Raw genomic sequence first — 23775 nt, forward strand, 5'->3', positions numbered from 1 at the left:
GCAGATGCACCTAAAAATTGTGCATACATCTTTACTAGTGAAAGCTCAAAGGCTGCCTTTCTTTTGATGTAAAATGGGTGTTCCCCAACAAATTTTACTCCCATTTTAAAAACAAATTTTCATGTGCTTAAAATTTGTTTTACACCCCCGTTTCACGTTGAAAGAAACGGAGCCCAAGGGAATTGATTTCCGCACTTCTGCTTTGCCTATATGGCGCTTCTTTTAATAAGCACTGTTATTGGCACGAACCAATGGGACGACTGTCCTTGTTTTACACTCCTCTAATTTGCTGTTGAGAGCGTATTGGGAATTGTAATAGCCTTTTACAGAGATGGTCGAATTCGAAACATGTAAAACAAGGTGAGTTTGTCCCATTATGAAAGCATGGTCCCCGTTATCAGTCCCCTTTTAAAATTTTACTCTGTTTGGACTGGATTTTGATAGCTTTTTGGGAGTTATACCAGCATGTAAAAGAATATTTAAATAAGTGTTAATTAAAGAAAAGAGTGCGATTATCAGAGGAGGTGAGCGTGGGTGCCTCCAACCTGAGCCAAGATGCACCCCTACGTAATTACCTGTTGAAAAAATTGGAGACTTTGACAAAACATGTACTTTGGAAGTGTAAGGAAGGTGCAATAAATACATCATTACTATGTATGGATATTAATTGTCTTGATTTTTATTTTAGAAGCTCTTCTCTGGCTTCTTCAATTAGGGCTGCAACTCGGGTCGGGCGGGTCGGGTTTTGGAGAACCCAACCCTACCCGAGAAATATCTTAGGTCGGGTCGGGTCGGGTTTTTCACGTTGACACAATTTTTTAAGGAAAATTCTTGTTTGGCAAGGCAACTCAACTCATAGAAGCAGAAATTAAACTCACATTACACTTGAATCAAACAATGATGTAATTACACTCACATACACTTGAATCAAACAATGCTGTAATCAAAGAATGTTGTACTTACAATCAAACAATGCTGACTCAAACACTTGAATCAACTCAACTCATAGAAGCAGAAATTATACTCAAATACAATAACAGTGGGTGCGTGGGTTTTCACTTTTAACTTTTAACTAACAATAGAAAAAAATGTACATACTATAACTTATGTAACTCGGGTCGGGTTGGGCCCCTTCAAACCCGGCTCGACCCGAGATTCATGCGGGCTTTTGAATGCTCAACCCGGCTCGACCCGAAACCCATGAAACCTGAACCCAACCCAGGCTATTTTCGGGTCGGGTCGATGCCGGTCGGGTAAAACCCGGCCCGAGTTGCAGCCCTATCTTCAATGACTTTAAATTTCATTGTGTGAGAGAGAGAGAGAGAGAGAGAGAGAGAGAGAGAGAGAGGGAGAGCATAAAACCTTTAAAAAAAGAAGAAGAACGTCTTGTCTTCAATTGATCAGGAAATAGAGAGAGAGAGAGAGAGAGAGAGAGAGAGAGCATAAAAGCTTTAAAAAAAGAAGAAGAACGTCTTGTCTTCAATTGATCAGGAAATAGAGGACCAAAATGATGAATGCTTTGGAGTAAAACATAATTCCCACTTCTTTTTTGGTGTAGACAATTGGGGTTTGGGGGACCCACGATTTATCACAAAACTTGGACCATTTTAGTGGCCGGCATAGACCCTGTTGAGGCCTCTTCTTTATTTTGGTAGACTATTTAGACCTGTTCGTTTTGGATTTTGGGTAATGCTAAGTTCGCCCCCCTTTTTCTTACCTGGGCCACCCGCTTGTAGTGTAAAAGCGTAGCCATAAATACAGTAAAGTGGGCTTTGCCTAGTTGGGAAGAAAAAGGTGGTGAATCTATCATTTCCCTTGATTTTGAGTCCAAAGCTGATTATACGCATGACGCATACATATAAGAGGAATGATAGAATAACTCTAAAATGTTGGGTGGAAGGCTGAGATTAATCTTATTGAAACACTTATTTTTCAATCGAAAGTGAAAGGCTGATTTCTAGACAACTCACTTGATCGCAAGGGAGATGTAACAGCCTCCCTTGCGGAGAAATTCCAAATTCAAAACATACTAATTTAGCAACTAAGTATATGTATAGTAGATATATGCGTAGTAAATAGAAAGTTTTTCAAAATCGTTGCCATTCAAAAAATAAAATAAAACCTCTTAAAAAGAGAGAAGTTTAGGCATTGATGGCTGCATCAATTAGAGGAGCAAAATGATGGATAATAATTCTCACTTCTCCTCATGTAGCCAAGTTGGGGTTTTGAAGGGCCCAAGATAATCATATTTTAATTCTAGAAAAAAGTAAAAGAAGAAAAACAAAGAAAATATATTTACTTTAACATGGCCCACCAGAACTTGAATCTTCTGAAGCAGTCAATGTGGTTGGATTCTCACTTGCTTCTCACATAAGGAATTTCTCCTAACCTCTCTATTCAGTTTTCTAATGTAATTCTGCTTGGATTGTAGATTACAAAGCCTTGCCAAAGTCTAGAAATAGAATAAAATAGAAAGGAAGAATGTGGAGCATTTCCATGGGATGTATGTGTTTGTATGCTTGTAGAAATCAGTCCAAGAGTTGGAGATTGAGCACAAGGGTCTGGAATCTGACAGAGAGGCCAATAGATCTGCAAATAAGAGTGGGATCTTTGCTAAAGAAGGCTCATACTTTGAAGCCAGGGAGTTCAAAGAGGCTGAAATGCAAGAACATCTATAAGGCTTACATGACAGGTTTTGGTGGTGGTGGTGGTAGGGGTGGCAATAACAACTTCTACTATGATGAGACATACCAACCTTATGTTTGGGTACATGATAGTATAAGAGATTTCTCTAGGATGGTGAAGCAACAATACATCAGCCTTGATGATTTGAGAGATTGCTCAGAGATTAAGATCTATAGAGATTACGACAAAGATTGCATCCTTGTGCACAAGAAGCCTAGGCTTGATGTCTGTTGAAGTTACTCTGCTTGTAACTTTCTTTTCTTTTCCTTTTCTTCTTTTTTTGGAGAATGGTGAGTGGTGAATGTATTCAGAAATGCTAGTATTTTAATTTTCTTTTTATTTTCTCTGTGACTTTTTATGATTGTTTTTGGGGTTAGAGGATTGGTATATGTAATTACAGCTGAGATGGGTCCTTTTTTCTTTTGTTTTGATTGTTTAGCAGGTTGATTGGATTGGTGGCTTGTTAGAGCATTAGCATTTTGTCTCCTTGAATGTAGTTTTCATTCCGTACTTGCCAAATCATGAATTAGTAACTGCATCTAATCTAAGAAAAAGTCTCAATTGTTTTGAACTTTTAATTTTTGGAATGGGATATTTACTGAATCCCCATGAGTAGGATCAAACCTTATTCCATGGTAGTACTATGAGATTCATCTTTCTTAGTCTTAAACAAGCCCTTGAGAAGGCTTAGTTGATCCATGATTTATGTTTTATCTTTCTTTTTCTTTTCATTTGTTTCTCTCTCTCTTTTTCCTTAAGAAGTTTAATGAAATTTGGTTTTGAGAGAGAGAGAGAGAGAGAGAGAGAGAGAGAGAGAGAGATTGTGCGGTCGGCCGCACCTAAGCTTAGGTGCGGACGAGGACCCAACCACATGGGTCCCACATTTTTTGTGTTGATCAAAACCGTTCATTTGCAAGGTCCCATCATAGATATGGTGTGTACAAAAAATCAGGTCCATTGGATCATCCTAACCCCTCCAAAAGTGGAGGCCAAAAATGAGCAAATTTGTGGCAAGCGGTGTCTGTCCATTTTGCCCTCCACTTTTGGATGGGTTAGGATGATCCTATGGAGCTGATTTTTTGTACATACCCCATCTATGTAAGGGCCTTTCAAATGAATGCTTTGGATCATCCTAACAAAGTAGGCCCACATGAGTTTGGCACCCTCGACCGCACCTAAGCTTGGTGCAGTCGACCACACACTCCTTTTCCTCATATATATACTAGTGGGGCACCCCGCGCGATGCGCGGGCGAGAAAAAAACTTAAAAATAAAGATAGAATTGTTATTTTAAAAAAGAAAGAAATAGAACTGTCGAAATTTGGAGGAAATGAGGAATGTAATAGTAAAATAGGGGTAATTTTTTTCCTTGAAAAAAAGTTGAATTTTTCATATCATAGGAAGAAACTGAGAATGCGGAGGAATATTACAGAATGAAAAAGAAGAGATTGTGAAATAACTAATCAAATTTCAGCATTTAAATCTAGAGATAGAAAATGATATTTGCACTTTCATGGAACTGATTTTTTTGGGGCACAACTTATTTACATTGTGGCCCATCAAATGGACTATTTGGATCATCCTATGGTGTAAGCGATAGTATTTTTTTTCCAAAAAACTCTGGGCTTACAACATATAAAATCCCATGGTCTAAGCCACATTATTTTTTTAAATAAACTGGACTATATGGGCTTACAACATATAAAATCTCATGGGAAGATTTTATACGGTGCATGCCCTTGTGATCCAGTATTTTTGAAGAAAATGCAGTTCGGCCCACACTTTGGGATCATCCAAACTATCCATTTGATGGACCACAATATAAATAAGTGGGAAACAGAAATAGGAAATAATTCTTATAGGTTTTTGGTAAAAACCTATGATATATAAAGACAATTTCCTATCTTGGTAGGTGGCGACAGAAGAGTCTTGGGGTGTGTCAGCTACCTCAAGGGGAGAGAGAAAGAGGGAAGGGAAGAAAAAGAGAAGAGGAGAGAGAATGAGAACCGGTTTTCTCTCGGGGTTCTTTCTTGTGTTTTCTCCTCTGTTTTCTCTTGAGTTTTTTCTCAAGGTTTCTTTCACAGTTGGTGCAGAGACAGATTTCCAAGTTGTAGACGATGGTGAGGAGATGACGGTACCTGTGATGCGAGGATGGATCGAGATCTATCTCCAGGGTTGACTGGGTGAGTCAACGGGTAGGTAGATACACATGTGCATTGACTGTGTTGATCGAATTGGGAGGAGTCAGAACCGAGAAGATTCAATGGTGTGTAGCTGGTACTTTAGAAGCCCAATAGTGGTTTGAGCGATAGTAGACCGGTGGAGACATCAACGAAGAATCTTCAGGTAGCTCGGAAACAAGCCAAGGTGGAGATTGTTGGAAAAGTAGCGTTGTTTCCCAAGTTTAGTGAGAAATGAAAAAAGCAAATAAGTTTTATAGGTCTTTAGTAAGAACCTATGATATATAGAGTTTTCCTCTTTTTGTGGGTGGCAACAGAAGAGTCTTGGAGTGTGTCAGCTACCTCAAAGAGAGAGAGAGAGAGAGAGAGAGAGAGAGAGAGAGAGAGAGAGAGAGAGGTTCTTTTCTGGGTTTGTCTCCTGTATTTTCTCTTGGGTTTTTTTCTTGGGTTATCTCCTATGTACGGTTTTGGACCTTTGGTTGAGAAGCAAGGGAATGGTTCTCGATGTTTCTTTCCATTGTCATTCAAGTTCTTTCCAGAAAAAAATTTTATTGGAAAAACTTCTCCTCTAGAAATTCAATTAATGTAGATTATAACCATACCTAAGCATGGGTGGAACCCACCATCTCCTCCCAAATCATGCATAGGGTGGGGCTCACCATTTTACACCTCATGTTATTGATGAGATAGGGCCATTGTTTTACACCTCATGTTTTTCTGTAAAGACTTGAACGATGCTCATTCCCTCATTCCCCTATACACCCTTATGCTTATTGAAGATGGCGATAATAGAAAGGGATACATGTATCATACTCAAACCTTCCTTTTCTCTCTGTTTGGCTGTACCTAGTTGCCTTGTACAGTAATGGTAAATTAGAACTGAAGTAGTCAATTGGTGTAATAGTACTGAAGTAGCCTCTTCATAGAGTAGTTGTAAATAGTGTTTGGTTGTCAACTGAAGTAGTTTCTTGACGCTGAATAGTGAAGTAGTTTCTTGATGCGGAGTGTCATACGGGCAACCTGTTGAGGCACTCTAGACACAGTCTATTACGGCATTCTTGACGGCCTCCATATGCATCGACCTATTGAGGCGGCCATCCTCTGTAAACATCAACCTATGGAGGCAGTCATGACCGCCTCTATATGAGAGAGCTTGACAGCCTCCAATGCCCTTGATTGTTGTAGTGTCATTACCTATGTATAGATAGAGAACAAGAAAGAAAAAGAGAGAATAGTGCTAGATCCCAAGACTCTACTAGCAAACCATCTTTTTCAAGTTGTTTGGTAGGAGACAGCAGCCATACCGCAGGGCTGACAAGGGAGAGACAAAGCGAGTAGCCTTATAATAGTTTGAATCAAAACAAGCAACCAAACACTCTGGTAGATGATGTGGCACCCCAAACCAATCAAAATATCTAGTAAACCTTAAAAATTGTGCAGCCAAATAGAAATTTATGTTTCTTTCTGCGTAAAATGGGTGTAAAATAATTTTTATGCTTACTTTAAGTGGAAAATAAGCTTGTTTTACCTTCATTTTACATCCAAAGAAATTGGAACGCCTCATTTCAAGTCAGAGTTTGCCTAACCCCAATTTTCCTACTTGAACAAAAGAAGAAAAGGACATACGTTACGAAGACTAGTTGTTAGGATGATTGAGTTGCGAGCAAGACATACTTATTTGAGAGAGTTTCCCAACGACCCTTCTTTTTTGCACCATGTCTTCCATATTCACTAAAAACTGATTGAGCCACTAGCTTAATTTGTAAAACATTATGTTCTTCTACCATAGAGGTTGGTGGTTCAATCCCTGTCCATAATAAAAAGAAGATCGACTAATTTAAGTGGACGGGTTCTCATATGGTGTTCTTATACGGTGGATGCAAGGCAAGTGCAATATGGAGAAAAGAGTCAATCTGATCCCTCTTGAGCAAGAGGATAATGAAGAAGAGAGTCTAGAACTAGAGGAACCAAATGAATCGTATTAGGAAGTTCCAAAAACAAAATTTCCAAAGATGCTGCCAAAGTGCCCAACATACTCTCGTAAAGGTAGCCGATTATGTAACTCGCGAGTGTTGAGCATTTCAAACTCTTAAGCTTAGCGATCTTGTATCCTGAATTTTCGATCTCCCTCGATCATATGTTTGAAGTTAGGGATGGCGTATTGTGCCCACAAATGTAACATCTTTCTCCTTATCTAATAAACTAGTAGCAATCCCCTCCAAACCCCCCAGCTTATTCATAAAAAAAGGCAAGTAAATTACCCATAAAAAAGGGCAAGTGCAGTCAAAAAATTACAATGGGCCCATATAAATGAATAATCTAAACGAATCATTTTTTAATTTGCCTTGTAGATTGGCTTGCCCAAAATAGGGGTGATAGGCTTCCTTTTTTGGGTGGCATGATAATGAAAATTCCACAGGGTGTATATCATCCTATCGCCCGGTGGTGGAGCCAGGATTTATATATAAGGGGAGCTGGTTATACATAAGGGGGGCATTATACATATGGGGGGGGGGCAAGTTATACACAAGGCTGGGCCCAATTGAGTTGGGTTTATTAAGGAGTTTGGCCCAACTCAACAGGGGCAGCTGCCCCCCTTATGCTACATGTAGCTCTGCCCCTGCTATGAAATCCATTTTCTGAGCACAACCTATCTATGGTGGGACCTAATAACTCAAGGCTCTGTTCGGTTGCTACATGCTTGGCATCCGCAAGGATGTCCCAAGTAGAAAAATGCTTTTTTGGCAACTTTTATGGTGTTTGGTAACCAATTAAGCACCACAATCCTCAGAGATTACTAGACAAGATTCAAAGCTACCTACTTATACCTTCGATGCTATCCTTCTCAAAAAAGGAAAAATTCCTCATGTAGAATTTGCTTTTTTCTCTCTTCCCTCTTTATCTTCTCTTGCTATATATTGGTAATGACACTCTGTCCCATTACTTTTACTAGATTGGCAACCAACCACCACTTATCACCAGGTAAATCCTAGGTAGATCAAACATTATAAATGTTTATCTCCTCTCCCTATTGACTACTTATACCACTAATCTACAAGGTTATCTCCATCCAACGGAGCCTAAGTAGGTGTGTAAACGAGCTGAGCTGAGCCGAGCTTGGCCAGGCTCGGCTGGGCTCGGCTCGTTAAGCTCAAAAGCTCGGCTCGGCCAGGCTCGCGAGCCTTATCGAGCTCAGGTTATATTAAGTTCACACCCCTCATCTTCCTTGGACAGTCCTATCTAATGTAATTTGACTACTCTTTTTACACTTCAGGAGGTCGTCCTAGTAACTAATGGAGTTCCAAAAAAGAAGTGACATATTTTGCCTCCACCTTTCATTCTCTAAACTACCCTTTTAGTGTATATATTAATATATAATATATATTTAAATCTATTAAATTCTGAACGAGCCGAGCCGAGCCGAGCGAGCTTCGGAGCCCGAGCCAAAATTGACACCCTTAAGCATAAGAGGTTGAAGGGAAGCTACCCAAAATGAATTGTTTAATCGGTAGTCATCGACAGGTGCTTGTGACTGTGGAAAAGGAAAATTTTCTTCAATTCATCTGAAAATGGTGAAAAAACCTGTACAGTATTCTGTGGTAAACCTCTCTTTTCTTTACTTTTTCTCTTCTTCTTCTTTGCGTTTTGACCTTCAATTTCTGCATTTCTAAATCACCTGATCTTAATTGTGTTCTCTTGATTCTATTCTCAGATTGATGCTTTCACGGAATCGGCATTTAAGGGGAATCCAGCTGCGGTATGTTTGTTAGAAGAAGAGAGAGATGAAGAATGGATGCAAAATGTTGCAATGGAATTCAATATCTCAGAAACCGCTTTCTTGACTCGGTCCACCGATTCTATAAATCATGACTCGCCCCGATTCCATCTCAGATGGTTCACCCCTGTTGCTGAGGTTCACCTCTTTTTTCTTTCTTTCCTCTGTTTTTTGATAGTTTTAGGGAGAAAAACCCTAAAAAAAAAGGCCTTCCAAAGCTGTGGTACTGTAGGTGGCTCGAGCCTCAGGCAAAATTATCATAAAATCCTAGAAACTTTTCTCAAATATAGATAGAGATGCCAAAACAAAACAAAAGAAAAAAAATCTTAATCTAGCGGCAAAATAGATAGAAAGAACTTATAAAGTTATTTAAGCTAAACAACTAGTGATTTTAGTAATTAAAAGTAATTTAAGGGAGTGGTTTTTTTTTTTTTTGAATGGTTTTAAGGGAATGGTTGTTGATAAATTTAATTCAGGGTGTCTTTGGTAATTTTACCTTTTTCGTTGTTCTATCTCATTTGGTTTACTTGTCATGGGTATGTAATTAAGACTGTTAACTTGGTAAGCTCAATATGAATGGTCTGTAACTGCAAAATTATACTAATAGGACAATCCAAACTATCTGAAAAATGGACTTTACCCAGTTGAATGCAGATTGTTGATCAAACTTCACACTGGTTTTTGTGAAAATTTTCACCACAATCTCATCATCTGTAGCGGATGGTAAGTTCTATCTCTCAAACAAGGTTTGAAATATCCAAATTAGTTAGCATATTGGCCAGAAGCCAAAACAATACGTATTTGCTGATAAGCATGTGAAACAAAACAACACTATGTTTCAACCACATATTTGTCTTTACTTCTATTTTAATGATTTTTAGTGTATGCTGTTCAACTAAAGACTGTGATTTGATAATTTTAGTACAATTTGTTATGTTCCTAGTGTGTTAGGGAGTATGGATGTCTGATTTATTGTCAAGTTCGTTTTGTTACTAGAACTAAAAGTGTGGAAGCACTAGAACTAAAAGTGTGGAAGCAATTCTTCTAGTTTCTTACTTTGCTAGTATATGTTTCAAATTTGCCCCAAGCCTGGGAATCTGACCGAGAGATATATATTTCGTTTGCATAGGTTTGTTATTAGTCCATCTGAATGATGTTTCGGTTTGTGGGTGAAAGTTTGAAGATGTTGGAATTTCTGTTCCAATGCTGCATTTCGTTCTCCTATTTCAGTTAATCGCCAAATATTGGTTTACAACTTCTATGTCTAGTTTGTTGTTTTCACACCACATTGCCATTCTGAGTACCACATGATTCTTTTTTGCAGGTCAACCTTTGTGGTCATGCAACTTTAGCAGCTGCTCATTTAGTTTTTACATCTGGTTTAGTGAAAACCAACATAATTGAATTCCTCACAAAATCTGGAGTACTGACTGCCAAAAGGGTTGATGGTCTTAAGAAATTAAACCCCTCAAAGTCTTCAAATGATAAGGCAGAACACTTTTCTATTGAATTGGACTTTCCTACGATCTCAGTGACTGAATGCGAGTCCACAGAAATCCCATCAATTCCAGGCACACTGAATGGAGCTTCCGTTATCAATATAAAGAAAACAGCTTCATCAGACCTCATTGTATGTCCTCTTTGTGTTTTCTATTTAATGCTTTGTTAGACAAAATAATCAAGCACCTTCTTCATTGAAATATGTGCTGTTAAGAACACATCGGACAGTTCTTCGTTATTTCTTGCATACTAAGTTTATCTTGTGGTACTTATAACTCATCAATGGTGTCCAAATTATGCAACATAAGCTAGAGATATCCCCATTTCATGTATGCAGTTTTAAGGATGTTTGGAGTATTTGCATTCTTCATTACTCGTCTGCAGTTTTAAGGATGGTAGGAGTAATTTATGGAAACAATATTGCCAGTTTACGTTTAGAACTTGAGTGAGCTCATTATATTTATCTTACTATATTGGTGTTAGGCCCTTCAGTTGGTAATTTGTTGAACTAATTTGTGGATATTTTGTACCAGTTGTGACCCATAAAATGTGCCATATTCATTTTGATAGGTGGAGCTTTCATCAGGAAAGATGGTGGCAGATCTACAACCACAGTTTGAAGAGCTACTAAAATGTGCGGGAAGCGGGGTTATTATAACAGGGCATGCTCCCCATGGATCTGGATTTGATTTTTTTACTCGCTTCTTCTGTCCAAAGTTGGGTCTCAACGAGGTATTACTTTTTTCATTATGGTTAATCCATTGTATTCTCTTTATGGAGCTGGTAATTGAGATCATCACTTTCTGAAGACTTTTTCAATGAGCTGATCTTTTTTCCCCCTAATATGACCTGTGTCACAAATATCATCCTCGGGAATTTCTTGGCAAGGGAAAATCTTGGGATACATTGATTATTTTTGCTTATATCGGGAAAAAACGATAAAAATAAAATTATTTAAAAATATATAACATTTAAGAAAAACAATAAAAATATCATAAAAATATCGGGATAATATCGTGATATTATAGCGATATTTTATGATAGAAATGAAAATATCGCTATATTTTTAAAATCTCGGGATTATTTCGAGACTTTGTCGTTTTATCTAAATGTTGTGATAAAAAAAACTGAGATATTTTGAAAATATCGGAGATATTTGTGACAGAATATGACTAGTACCTCTTGTTATGCCTGCATTATTAGGACTTTTGTAGCACATTGTCATAAACAGCTATGGTTTAAATGAGAAGTTTTAAGCCATATATTGCCTTCTTATTTGACTGTCAGTTATTTCCATTGCTTCCTTATGTTTTCAAGTGCTTATATATATATATATATATATATATATATATATATATATATATATATATATAGAGAGAGAGAGAGAGAGAGAGAGAGAGAGAGAGAGAGAGAGAGAAGAGAGAACGTACTCCCTACCTTAAAATAACAGTTGGGGCCACATTGTTTAGGTGATCTAAAGCATTCATTTGTTGCGCCCTCACATAGATAGGGTGTGCCCAAAAAATCAGCTCGATTGGATCATCCTAACCCTATGAACTGTGGGGGCAAAAAATGGACAGATTTTTGCAGGGTTATACACGTCCATTTTTGCCTCCACAGTTCATAGGGCTAGGATGATCCTATCGAGCTGATTTTTTGGGCACACCCTATCTATGTGAGGACCGATCAAATGAATGCTTTGGATCACCCAAACAATGTGGCCTCAACTGATATTTTAAGGTAGGGAGTTATCTACTCCAGTAAGAGTACAAAAGAATAGAAAATTGTAGAATAACCAACTGAAACTGGTTCTCACTGATCAATATCATTGGGTAAAACCAAATCCACCAACACAGTGAAGATGGATCTAACACCTCCAACGCACTGCCAGAGAAAAACTCATTCAATGACGTTTCGGAGAAAATGAAGTTCAAAATGATCTTTCTCACAAATATTGAAAAAAATGATCTTTCTTACAAGTTACAAGAACTTCCATGTTTTGCTAACTATGGTTGTTAGCCTGCAAACAAACTCTCTTTGTTATTATCTTCTTTTAATCGTTATCAGCCAACATTTAACTACTTATTGACCTAACAAAGTCATAGCACCATACTCCCAATTTGAAAAGCTCAAAGGCTCTAATTCTAGTTTTTGAAAAATTTATAAAGAAATCAAGAAGTCCATTAGAATAAGAATGATGAAAATAGTTGAGAAACATTGTAGCAAAGCTATTTCCCAGTCTGAAAACAAAAACAGCATAATCAATGCTAACCAAACTGTCAGCAATCTTGACTTCGTAGCATGTTGCTAATCTCTCTCTCTCTCTCTCTCTCTCTCTCTCTCTCTCTCTCTCTCTCATATTTTAGATGCCTTCTGTTTACCTACCAGGATCCTGTATGTGGAAGTGCACATTGTGCATTGGCACCCTATTGGAGTAAAAAGCTGGGAAAACGTGACCTTGTTGCCTACATGGTACTCTCTCTCTCTCTCTCTCTCTCTCTCTCTCTCTCTCTCTCTCTCTGTGTGTGTGTGTGTGTGTGTGTGTGTGTGTGTGTGTGTTGCCTACCAGGATCCTATATATATATATATGAGTTAAGTGAAGCTACACATACGTGTAGCTAACTTAGCTACACCGACGGCTTAAAATACAGTGGGCCCACATTGTTTGGGTGATCCAAACCATTCATTTGATAGGCCCTCACATTGATAGGGTGTGCCCAAAAAATCAGCTCCATCGGATGATCCCAACCCTTGAAACTGTGGAGGCAAAAATGGACAGATTTGTGAAGGCTTTTACACGTCCATTTTTGCCTCCACAAATCGTAGGGTTGGGATGATCCTATGGAGCTGATTTTTTGGGCACACCCTATCTATGTGAGGGTCCATCAAATGAATGGTTTGCATCACCGAAACAATGTGGGGCCCATTGTATTTTAAGGCGTCGGTGTAGCTAAGTTAGCTACACGTATGTGTAGCTACACTTTTCTCTTTCTCTCTCTCTCTATATATATATATATATATATATATATATATACATATGAGGAAACTGTTGGTGAGCTTAAGCTCACCAAACTTATGGTGAGCTAGCTTGCCCAATCTCATGGGTCCCACATTTTGGGGAGTGATCCAAACCATTCATTTGCAAGGCCTTATCATAGATAGGGGGTGTACCAAAAATCAGCTCCATAGGATCATCCTAACCCCTCCATTTGTGGAGGACAAAAATGGGGCAAATTTGTGTCTGTCCATTTTTGTCCTCCACAAATGGAGGGGTTAGGATGATCCTATGGAGCTGATTTTTGGTACACCCCCCATCTATGTAAGGGACTTTCAAATGAATGGTTTGGATCATCCTAACAAAGTGGGCCCCCATGTGATTGGGCAAGCTAGCTCACCATAAGTTTGGTGAGCTTAAGCTCACCAACAATTTCCTCTATATATATATATATATATATATATATATATATAGGAAAGTGAAGCTACACCGCCGGTGTAGCTAACTTAGCTACACCGCTGGCTTAAAATACAATGGGCCAACATTGTTTTGGTGATCCTAACCATTCATTTGATTGGCCCTCACATAGATAGGGTGTCCACCAAAAATCAGCTCCATAGGATCATCCCAACCCTTCAAACTGTGGAGGCAAAAATGGACAAATTTGTGAAGGTTTTTACACGTTCATTTTTGCCTCCACAAATCGTAGGGTTGGGATGATCCTATGGAGCTGATTTTTGGTGGACACCCTATCTATGTGAGGGCCAATCAAATGAATTCTTTGGATCACCAAAACAATGTGGGTCCTTTGTATTATAAGCTGGCGGTGTAGCTTCACTTTCCTCACACACACACACATATATATATATATATATATATATATATATATATATATATATATATATATATATATATATATATATGGAGAGAAGTGTTTCTAGTCCGGCCGACTAGAGATCATTCTCTAGTCCGCCACCCAAAAACACATGGGTCCCACATATTTTGTGGTGATCTAAAGCATTCATTTGATACCTCATCATAGATAGGATGTCCACAAAAATTCAGCTTCATAGGATCTTCTTAACCCTTCGATTTGTGGAGTTAAAAAATGGACAGATTTGTGGCGGTTTATAGCCGTCCATTTTAAGCTCCACAAATCATAGGGTTGGGATGATCCTATGAAGCTAATTTCTTGTGGACACCGTCTCTATGTCAGGGCCCATCAAATGAATGCTTTGCATCAGCCAAATATGTGGGACCCATGTGTTTTTGGGTGGCGGACTAGAGAATGATCTCTAGTCGGCCGGACTAGAAACACTTTCCTCATATATATGAGGAAACTGTTGGTGCGCTTATGATCACCAAACTTATGGTGCGCTTAAGCGCCCAATCACATGGGGGCCCACTTTGTTAGGATGATCCAAAGCATTCATTTGAAAGGCCCTTACATAGATGGGGGGGGGGGGTGTACCAAAAATCAGCTCCATAGAATCATCCTAACCCATCCATTTGTGGAGGTCAAAATGGATAGACATTGTTTGTCCACAAATCTGCCCATTTTTGTCCTCCACAAATGGAGGGGTTAGGATGATCCTATGGAGCGGATTTTTGGTACACCCCCTATCTACGATAGGGCCTTACAAATGAATGGTTTGGATCACCATAGAAAATGTGGGACCCATGTGATTGGGCGCTTAAGCGCACCATAAGCTTGGTGAGCTTAAGCGCACCATAAGCTTGGTGAGCTTAAGCGCACCAACAGTTTCCTCATATATATATATATATATATTTGAAGATTAGATCTCCATATAGGAGAGGCTACACTATGAGTATTAATTCGAGGTGAAGCCGTTACTGTTATGATTGATTCTCTTTTGGTTTATTTCTGGAAAACATAAACTGTTCACATGCAATTCACCGATAGTGCTTGTGTTTCTCTCTCTCTCTCTCTCTCTCTCTCTCTCTCTCTCTCTTGACTGTATTATTTGAACCAGGCATCTCCAAGGAGTGGAAGATTAGATCTCCATCTACAAGAGGATACACAACGGGTTCTGATTCGAGGCGAAGCCATTACTGTTATGATGGGTTCTCTTTTGGTGTAGTTATGGAGAGTGGAAACTGTCCACTTGCAATTCAGTGAGTGCTTGCTATGCATACAAGTATTCAACAATGCACATCTAAGGTATTCATGATCATAATTTTGTGTGGACTCATCTATGAGTATATTATATGTATATGATATAGTCTCCAGTAAACAGTAATAAAGCAGATGTCTTGTACTATGCATATTAACAAAAAGATTTTGCATTCTTACACTGTCATTATATATTCAAAACAGTGTTGTATTCTCTCTGTGTGCGCTGAGTCAGTAAAATAGCTCGTAAGCTAGGGGTGCTGTTACCAAATTAAGGGAGTATAGAAATCATTTCCATTAACATATTTGAAATACACCATGGATAATATTTTGGTTTTCTGTCAAGAGGAATTCTAAACTAAAGGGCGCTCTTGTAAAAATCAACTGCAAGGGTGATCCCATTGGATCCACGTCACTAAAGTTCATTTATAAAAGCACAGAAAAATGGCACCCCTTAGTTTAACATTCCTCTTCTTTCGGTGTTTTTTTTTGCAACTCATATAGGTGCCACCATGTTTTGATAATGGGGAAACTCTTTTTTTTCTTCCCTTTTTTGATTGGCTGTTGAGTGTTTTTTGAGTATTGTAATAACTCAAAAGCCTCAACTCAACTCTAACTCTAACTAAGCCTTTGTCCCAAACTAGGCTAATGAATCCCTTATCAAATTTTCGGGAAGAATGTGAAAGAATCTACCCAGCTCAAATTGACCAAGTCTAATCCTAACACTAGTTGGGTTCGTCTACATGAATCATTTTCTTCCATTCTCTCCTATCCAAGGTCATGTTCTCTGTTATGTTTCTAGCCATCAAGTCGTTCCACTGTTTCTACCCAGGTTGGTCTGCTCCATATCTCTTTTTACTCCAACTTGGCACGAGTCACTTCTTCTCACTGGAGCATCAAAAGGCCAATTTTCATTACAATTTATATGAGAAAGAAATCTTAAAAGCTAAATTAAGAGAGCAAGGAATCGCAGTCATTCATCTAAATTAACTAAAATAAAACCTAAAAACTAAAATAACCCTAAAATGGAAAGCCTGCATAGACCATATAATGTATGTAAATCGGCAATAACTTCCTCAAATCACATCCAAATTGCGTGATGTTGGGCTCGTTAGATAGGTAATCAGACAACCTTTCTAATAATACTAAAATCAAGCCAAACGAACAAGAATTATAGGCTACAAATAAAATGATGAAAATAGAAATTAAAAAACAAGAGACTTGTTCCACTCCGATGAACCAAGCATTCTTGGTGGTTTTCCATCACTTGCATACACCATTTAAGTGTGCATGCAAGGGTAAGAGCTCATAAATAGTTAAGGACTTCTCAACATACAGGGTTTGAGAGATGCATTGTATAGAAACGAAGTAGTTAACACAGGGACGTGGTTTCATCCTTTTCTAGCAAGAGCTCAATGGGGGTAGCATCCTTCTATCATACTAACGACAACGTTCATCAGCTAACATACATCTTGACCATTTTTTGTCATACATTTTCTTCTAATCTTGTCAAAGGTCGATGGTCGATGGTGGCTCTTTGGAAAGAAGTATCAAGACGAAAGTTCACGGTTTAATAGTTATTTTTGTCAGCCAACTACTGTTGGAAATGCCATGATAGGATGATCCTAGGGCCTTGGTTCATAAGCATTTTTTAGGCTTTTCAACGAGAACTGCCCTTGTGATACACTGGTGTAAGCAAAAATTATTTTAGGCTTTTCAACGAGAACTGCCCTTGTGATACACTGGTGTAAGCAAAAATTAGTGTTAAAACCAATTCACCCTCCTTGTTTATTTCAACCGGTTAAAAGTTATTTTAGACTGAAAAGAAAAATAAGAGCTTTTATATGGTGTAAGCCCTTATAGTGCCTTATTTTTCAAAAAAAGTAATGTAAATAGGTTTTGCCCAAAAAATCATTTGGGCACAACGAATGTGATGGGCCTAAACGTAAAGTAAGCCGCACTATAGGATGATCCAAACCGTCCATGTGATGGGCCATGGGCCATAACGTAAATAGGTTGTGCCCAATAAATCATTTCTATAGGATGATCCCAACCCTCCGATCAGTAGAGGAATTGCATATTATGGAAACCTCTAATTTGTAACTTGCTAACCGCAAAATTTTACCTACTAGAAACAGTCATTCGGATGGATGCCAAATATTTTGTACAAATAAATTTCTCTATAGCTCTCAAATACCTTACAGATGTAAGTTTCTCTATAGCTATCAGACACCTTACGTTGTAAAAGTTAGTCATCAGTACTATATACTAAGGTCACGTTCGTTTGAGATCATGACAACCGATTATGAGCTCTAAACCTATTATCAGACTTAAATTTAAATGTATTTTTTGGTCCAATAATAGGTTTTGGGCACTAACATTTTTCAACACTTGTTTTGATAAGATAAGACCCATCATTTTACACACAACACCCCCCCTCCACACACACACACAAGTAATAACATGGGTGGGGCCAACCATTTTACACCTCATGTTTTGATATTGTAGGGCCCACTGTCTCTACCCAAGCCCATGCATATGGTGGGACTCACAATTTTACACCCCATGGGTGGGCCCACCGTCTCCACTCAAATCCTTGCATAGATTGGGGCACACCATTGACACTTTGTTTTGATAGGCCAGGTCCCACCAACTTCACCCAAACCATGCATCCGGTGGGATCCACCATTGTCCCTCATGTTTTGAATTTTTGATGGACTGGGTCCCACGATCTCCATCCAAGCCATGGTCCAGAAGAGTGAGAGTCAAGAGAAAATGGGGTTGTCACTGTGTCATTTTTTATAAAATTCAGAGAGAGAGAGAGAGAGAGAGAGAGAGAGAGAGAGAGAGAGAGAATTTGTTCATCCTTGTTGAAAACCCAACATGGCCTTCTAGAAAATCCCCACATCGTTGTTTTCCTCCCCCTCTTCTTTTTCCTGTCTTCTCTCTCAAAATTGATCCCTAAAAAGATATGGGACAATCATCAAGCAATAGAAGAAACCATTATACCCACCAAAACCCTCATCCCTCTTCTCAAATCATTTCTTCTTATTCCTCTAACCCTCCTCACCCTTCTATTCCTCTTCCTCTTCCTCCTCCACCCCCACCCCCACCCCCACCCCCACCAGCCAATTACATATTCCCATCAACTGCCCCTTATCCTTCACCTCCATACCACCACCAAATCCCTTATCCTACACCCCCTCCTCAACGTACTCAGTACTCAAACACCTATGGGAATTACTACCAATATACTAGTTCTACAGCAGGTCGACTAAATTACTCTTATTACCCTAATCAGAATAATGGGTGGTTACGAATTCGTCCTTCTTCTTCTTCTTCTACTGCTTCTCAGATGATTCCTATGCAGCCCCCACCTCCTTATGTTGAGAATCAAAAGGCAATCAAGGTAAAGAGCGACATTAATCTGCATAAGGAGACGATTAGGCTTGAATCTGATGAGCAGAACCCAGATTGCCATTTGGTCTCCTTCACTTTCGATTCCCTGGTTGATGGGAGGTAAACCGTTTTCCCGTTAATGGGGTTTTCTCTCTTGTTGTTTCATTACTTAATTGAGTGCTTGTATTTTCTAACTGTAAAGTTAAATTGATTAGGGAAGATGAAGAAGCAGGATATAAAACCTCCAAATGATCTGATCAGTGCCCAAACAACCAACAAAAGATAGAACTAACAAACATCAGTAGTGATATTTGGATTAGTGCTCAAACAACGACGAACTCACAGACATCAGTAATTGTTGGATTAGTGATATAAAATCATCTTGGAATTAATCTCTTTAAGAAGGGCATTCTTGGAATGTGTTTTCGAAGACCAGTAAAGAGGGCTTTTATCTTTAAGTGAGGTTAAGAGCTTTTCTCTACAAGAAAAGAGGTTTTCTCTCTCCAAGTGTTTCTTTTCCCTCATCTCTACATTGGTGTGGGGTTCAGCCTCTTGAGTTGCTTTTCCCTCATCTCTACATTGTGTTCGATTGTGGAGAGCCTTGGTGTGCAGTTAGCAAATGTACTAGTTATTTGCCTTCCACTTTTCTAATTTGGACTCAATCCTTTAAGCTACCTCATCCTAATCATTGAGGCTCCTTTTAGAGGGACACCAAGATATTTGATTGGGAAGTTAGAAATTTCAACTCCTAAAATTGCGGCTGTGGATCTTTCCAGCCCATGGCTCCCACTTTCACATATCCAGAATGGCAAACGAAGGATTTATTAGCTGAATTTAAGTTTTGGGATTGTGTCATATAAGATAATATGCTATTTATTCAAATCTCCGTACAGGAATTTTCAACTCAATTAGTTATCAGTTGCAATTCAGTCTTACATGCCGATGGGTATAACTTCTGTTTGTCCGGTATTTTGGAAAAAGACGAGTCAAGTAGTTTGCAGGGTGGCATTTGGTTGTAATTGCAAGCAACTTGAAATTTCAAACTGCTTGCATTTGATTATTTCATTTTTATAAGAGCTTTTTTGTTTACGTGACAGTATCACTATCTATTACTTTGCGAAGGAAGGTACCAATTGTAGTTTCTCTCCTAAGTACCCTGATACATTCATGCCAGTGAAGGTACTTTTCCAAAAAGGTATCCGCCAGAAATTCCGCCAGCCTTCAGGAACTGGCATTGATCTGGGTTTCTTTGAGTTAGATGATCTCTCGACCCCATCAGTAGATGATGTCTTCCCACTTGTAATCTCTGCTGAAGCACGCTCCCCACATTTGGCTACAGATGAACATCTTGGTCAACCTCCCAACACCACTCATGCACAGATTACTCAGGCAATCCTTGTAAAGAAGGCTGATGAACCTTTCCAAGTGAAGGTAATCAAGCAGATATTGTGGGTTGATGGTGTTCGCTACGAGTTGCGTGAGATTTTTGGTATTTCCAATGCCCCACAAGCAGAATTTGATGATGATGATCAAGGAAAAGAATGTGTTATTTGCATGTCTGAACCAAGGGATACAGCTGTTTTACCTTGCCGACATATGGTGAGTCCAACGGAATTTCCCGTTGTTCTAAATTTATTTCCAACAGAACTTCCTGTGATTGTCTCATGTTAACTCAACATTATTCATCACTGCCTTTTTTTCAGTTTCTTCTATTATCTAGTTGTAGTTCCTTATGTTTGGCAATGGTGTTGCATTTTCAGTGTATGTGCAGTGAGTGTGCAAAAGTATTTAGGCTTCAATCCAATAGTTGCCCCATATGTCGCCAGCCTGTCCAGGAACTCATTGAGATCAAGGTTAAAAATGATCGGTGAGCGAGGGTACTTCTGGTGGGGCCTACTGGTATGATGGCTTGTGGATTCTTATCTGTTCGAGTGTACAAATAACTCTTCTTCTTTTTCAAATGAACAAATACCTATTTGTTAGTCTTGTTATATTGTTAATTACTTATCATTTCCAATCATACGTGAAGTTGAGCTTTATATTATCTCATTGAAGATTTGTATCACGTGTCAAGCAGTGTTCACATGTATCATTGTATCATGGTTGCTATTCTTAGATTCTAGGTCTATGTCTATAACACCCTGTTATTTGAGCTTATGAGCATGCTGGTATACATATACATGAACTTGAAATGCATATTCATACATATACATATGCATACATACATCCCCATACGCAACATAGAAATTAGAGCATCAACACATTCTATGCATTAGTACATACATCCATGCTTTGTGCACGTGCTTAGTAATCAGTACTTCAGACTATATATTTTCAATTTCTTTTACAGATGTTAAGCAACATGCATTCATTTTACCCCTCACGCAACCTGTTTTGTTTAATAGGGTTTCTATCCCAATAAACATGGGTCCAAGGGCATGTAAGAGTCTGTTTAGGTTAAGCCTGCTTTTGCTGATGCACAGTGAATTGCACCCATCCTTGACAATATTTTCAGGGTTAAAGTCAATTTTTTCCCTGAAATGTGACAGGATTAAATGATTGACTCAACTTTGAATGCACGATATTAACTATTATACAACACCGAATCCGGCATCAAGTATGCTAAAATAATAAATCAGGAATTCTAGTGGATTTTTGTACAATTGGTAGAACCAGTTATACAACTCTAAGTTGAAGCTTGTGAGAGTTAATCAACAACAGAAACTAAGTATTTGGTTGTGCTGCATTTTTTTTTTACTGGCAATTGGTTGTGATGCATTTCTTTGAAAATCCATAGTTTATGGGCTCAACTCCTTGATCCATCCTGCAAGCCTTTCTCTTAATGTTGTGTATCATTGTTCAGCACTTGAAACCTTCCAATCTGAAGAATGGCTACTCAGCTAAAACAATATTATTGTTGATCAAAGAAATTTTCTCTCCACACCGTGCTTTTCCACTCTAAATACTTGTCGATAATACTCCATTTGTTCACTGTTTTATGTCTATTTGGTTTCGTGGGTTTATGTTTTTGTAGTCAGGGTTTATTTTGTCATTTTGTACATTGTTTGGTCTTTGTTTCTTCTTTGATATCAAAGCATAAATCCTAGATGTATGTATCTTTCTTCTTTCATCAATCAAACATAGAGATTAGATTCAACTAGTCAGGGGCTGTCATGTAAGAGTTTGATAGAAAAAACGACCTTCAATTAAAAAGTATATGCCCAAGAACCCTATTTGATTTGCATCCTGTTTTTAGATGTGCATCATTTGTCTATAATCTCTTAATACTGATAAACTAGATATATGTTCCATGCAGCTTATTTTCCGGATTATGATGCTAGAAAGAAGGGTATAAATGTTTTAGGCCTTTCTTTGGATCTCTTTGAGAATTGTTTGTATTTAATAATGTTGATTTTTTTGAGAATGGGCTGCATTTTTCTCATCAGGTGATGAATCATTGTGATCCTAATTTGCCTCTGGGAAGACTACAAGTGAGGCAACCTATGAACCTAGGAAGCACGGGTACTCTCCCGGGGCTCCCGCACCCGCACCCGATACGTATGGGGTGCGGGTACGTCCGGGTACGTCCGGGGTACATACCCCCTTTTTTAAAAAAAAAAAAACTAATTTTGCGTGTCGAGTGCGTACCACGCGTACCCGACATGTCATGCTTCTTCCTGCTGCTTCTCTTTCCTCTCCTGTACTTCTCTCTACTTTCCTGTACTCGGTATTTACATGTAAACCATTTAAGTAAATTTACTTAAGATTTACATGTAAATAACGGAATACCCCCATTTTGGATTTATTAAAAATAGTTTCAACACCCAAATCTAAAAAGAAAAAAAGTCAACTCTCCAGTTCTAGTACAAAATTCAAAGAAAAAGGGTCGGGTCAAAATTTTAACTTTCTTAACTTCCAAACGGTGGGGTATTTTTCAAATTTTAAAAATTCATAAAATCTATTTTGTCCAAACATTATTAAATCCCAAAAGTCCGGTAAAAAAAATCTCATAATTTGGTCTCTAAAAATTATTCATCTTGTCAAGCACTGGTCAACACACTGGTGACAGACTTTTTTTTCTAATGAATGATGTATTGATGCCTCATGTTATGAAATATGGAACTTAATCACTTAAGAAATGAAGTGTAATATTAGAATTTTCCATTTTGGTGATGTTATTGTTATTTGATTGCTCTACAATTATTTTTTTAAATTTTTTATCAATATATAATAAAATATTAAAATATATTATTATATCCGGCGTACCCGAACGTACCCGCACCCGGTTTTTTTGGCAAATCACGTACCCACGTACCCGTGTCGTGTCGTACCCGCACCCCGTACCCGTGCTTCATAGCTATGAGCTATGAAGTTCCTCTTCTGGGTATTTGTAGTGTCACTCCTGTTTCTCTTATCACCTCTACCCTAGGGTTCCGAAAGTTTGCTCTCAGAGGAAGAAAGGGGGTCAACACCAAGAGGGCCTTCTCCGGCCCTATTGTCAAAAAGGACTCCAATGGAGGGAAATCAAGGTACTAGTGACAGGGATTTGCCTCACGGAGAGAGAAGATTTGGATCATCCGATATTGGAAGGAGACCCCTTAATGTAGTAAGGTGGATGAAGCAAGGTGCCATATTTCACATGGAGACTCGTAGATGATTGATCCTTGTTTCATGTTCCTCTTGTTTCATATCCTTTTACTAGTATATCCAATTTCTCGGAGCTACCTATTCATATTTGAAAAGGAAAGCAAACTTGTACTAAGTATCCAATCAATCAATGTCTCTTATTAGGCTGTCTCTTCCAAGAGTCGTATATTTCTATTCTTTCTTCTTTTAGGCAACTATTCTAAAGCATTTTGTCCGCATTAGAGGAAGTCCAAGAAAGATGGAACATGGGACTTGGTCCCAGCTAACAAAACATGTAAAACGGTGTTTAATGTGAAGTATAAATCTAGAGGAATAATTGAGTATTAAGGGTAGTTTTGTTGCCAAGGGATTCACGTAGATATTTGGGGTTTGTTATGCAAAGTCTTTTGCCCTCAACTTGATGTGAAGAATGCCCTTTTATGAGAAAACACTTTAGGCTCCATTTCTTTCGACGTAATTTG

The 23775-nt window shown here is 38.4% G+C and overlaps 3 protein-coding genes across 5 annotated transcripts; all 3 read left to right on the forward strand.

The window, feature by feature from the left end:
* The first annotated feature begins 2364 nt into the window (after positions 1–2364).
* LOC143853052 (RING zinc finger protein) lies at positions 2365–3156 on the forward strand. The gene has a single exon (XM_077362765.1). It carries the CDS (start codon positions 2482–2484, stop codon positions 2917–2919), a length of 438 nt encoding a protein of 145 aa, XP_077218880.1. The 5' UTR covers positions 2365–2481; the 3' UTR covers positions 2920–3156.
* A 5148-nt stretch (positions 3157–8304) lies between these two features.
* On the forward strand, positions 8305–15449 carry LOC143853051 (uncharacterized). 2 transcript variants are annotated; one of them, XM_077362763.1, is made up of 6 exons: positions 8305–8463; positions 8577–8777; positions 9964–10269; positions 10710–10871; positions 12528–12611; positions 15129–15449. In XM_077362763.1, the coding sequence occupies exons 1-6, from the start codon at positions 8434–8436 to the stop codon at positions 15234–15236; spliced, it is 891 nt and encodes a 296-aa protein (XP_077218878.1). In that variant the 5' UTR covers positions 8305–8433; the 3' UTR covers positions 15237–15449. The 2 variants fall into 2 exon arrangements, with proteins under 2 accessions (XP_077218878.1, XP_077218879.1); XM_077362764.1 differs by lacking the exon at positions 12528–12611.
* A 2653-nt stretch (positions 15450–18102) lies between these two features.
* LUL4 (RING/U-box superfamily protein) lies at positions 18103–22853 on the forward strand. Of its 2 annotated transcripts, XM_077362762.1 has the most exons (4): positions 18103–18787; positions 19765–20266; positions 20428–20566; positions 22114–22853. In XM_077362762.1, the coding sequence occupies exons 1-3, from the start codon at positions 18240–18242 to the stop codon at positions 20536–20538; spliced, it is 1161 nt and encodes a 386-aa protein (XP_077218877.1). In that variant the 5' UTR covers positions 18103–18239; the 3' UTR covers positions 20539–20566; positions 22114–22853. The 2 variants fall into 2 exon arrangements, with proteins under 2 accessions (XP_077218877.1, XP_077218876.1); XM_077362761.1 differs by lacking the exon at positions 22114–22853 and having other exon boundaries at positions 20428–20716.
* The last annotated feature ends 922 nt before the right edge of the window (positions 22854–23775 follow it).

This window comes from Tasmannia lanceolata, unplaced genomic scaffold (genome assembly GCF_043159265.1).
Source record: "Tasmannia lanceolata isolate RefF3 unplaced genomic scaffold, GAP_Taslan_0.1 ptg000019l, whole genome shotgun sequence".
Lineage (NCBI taxonomy): Eukaryota > Viridiplantae > Streptophyta > Magnoliopsida > Canellales > Winteraceae > Tasmannia > Tasmannia lanceolata.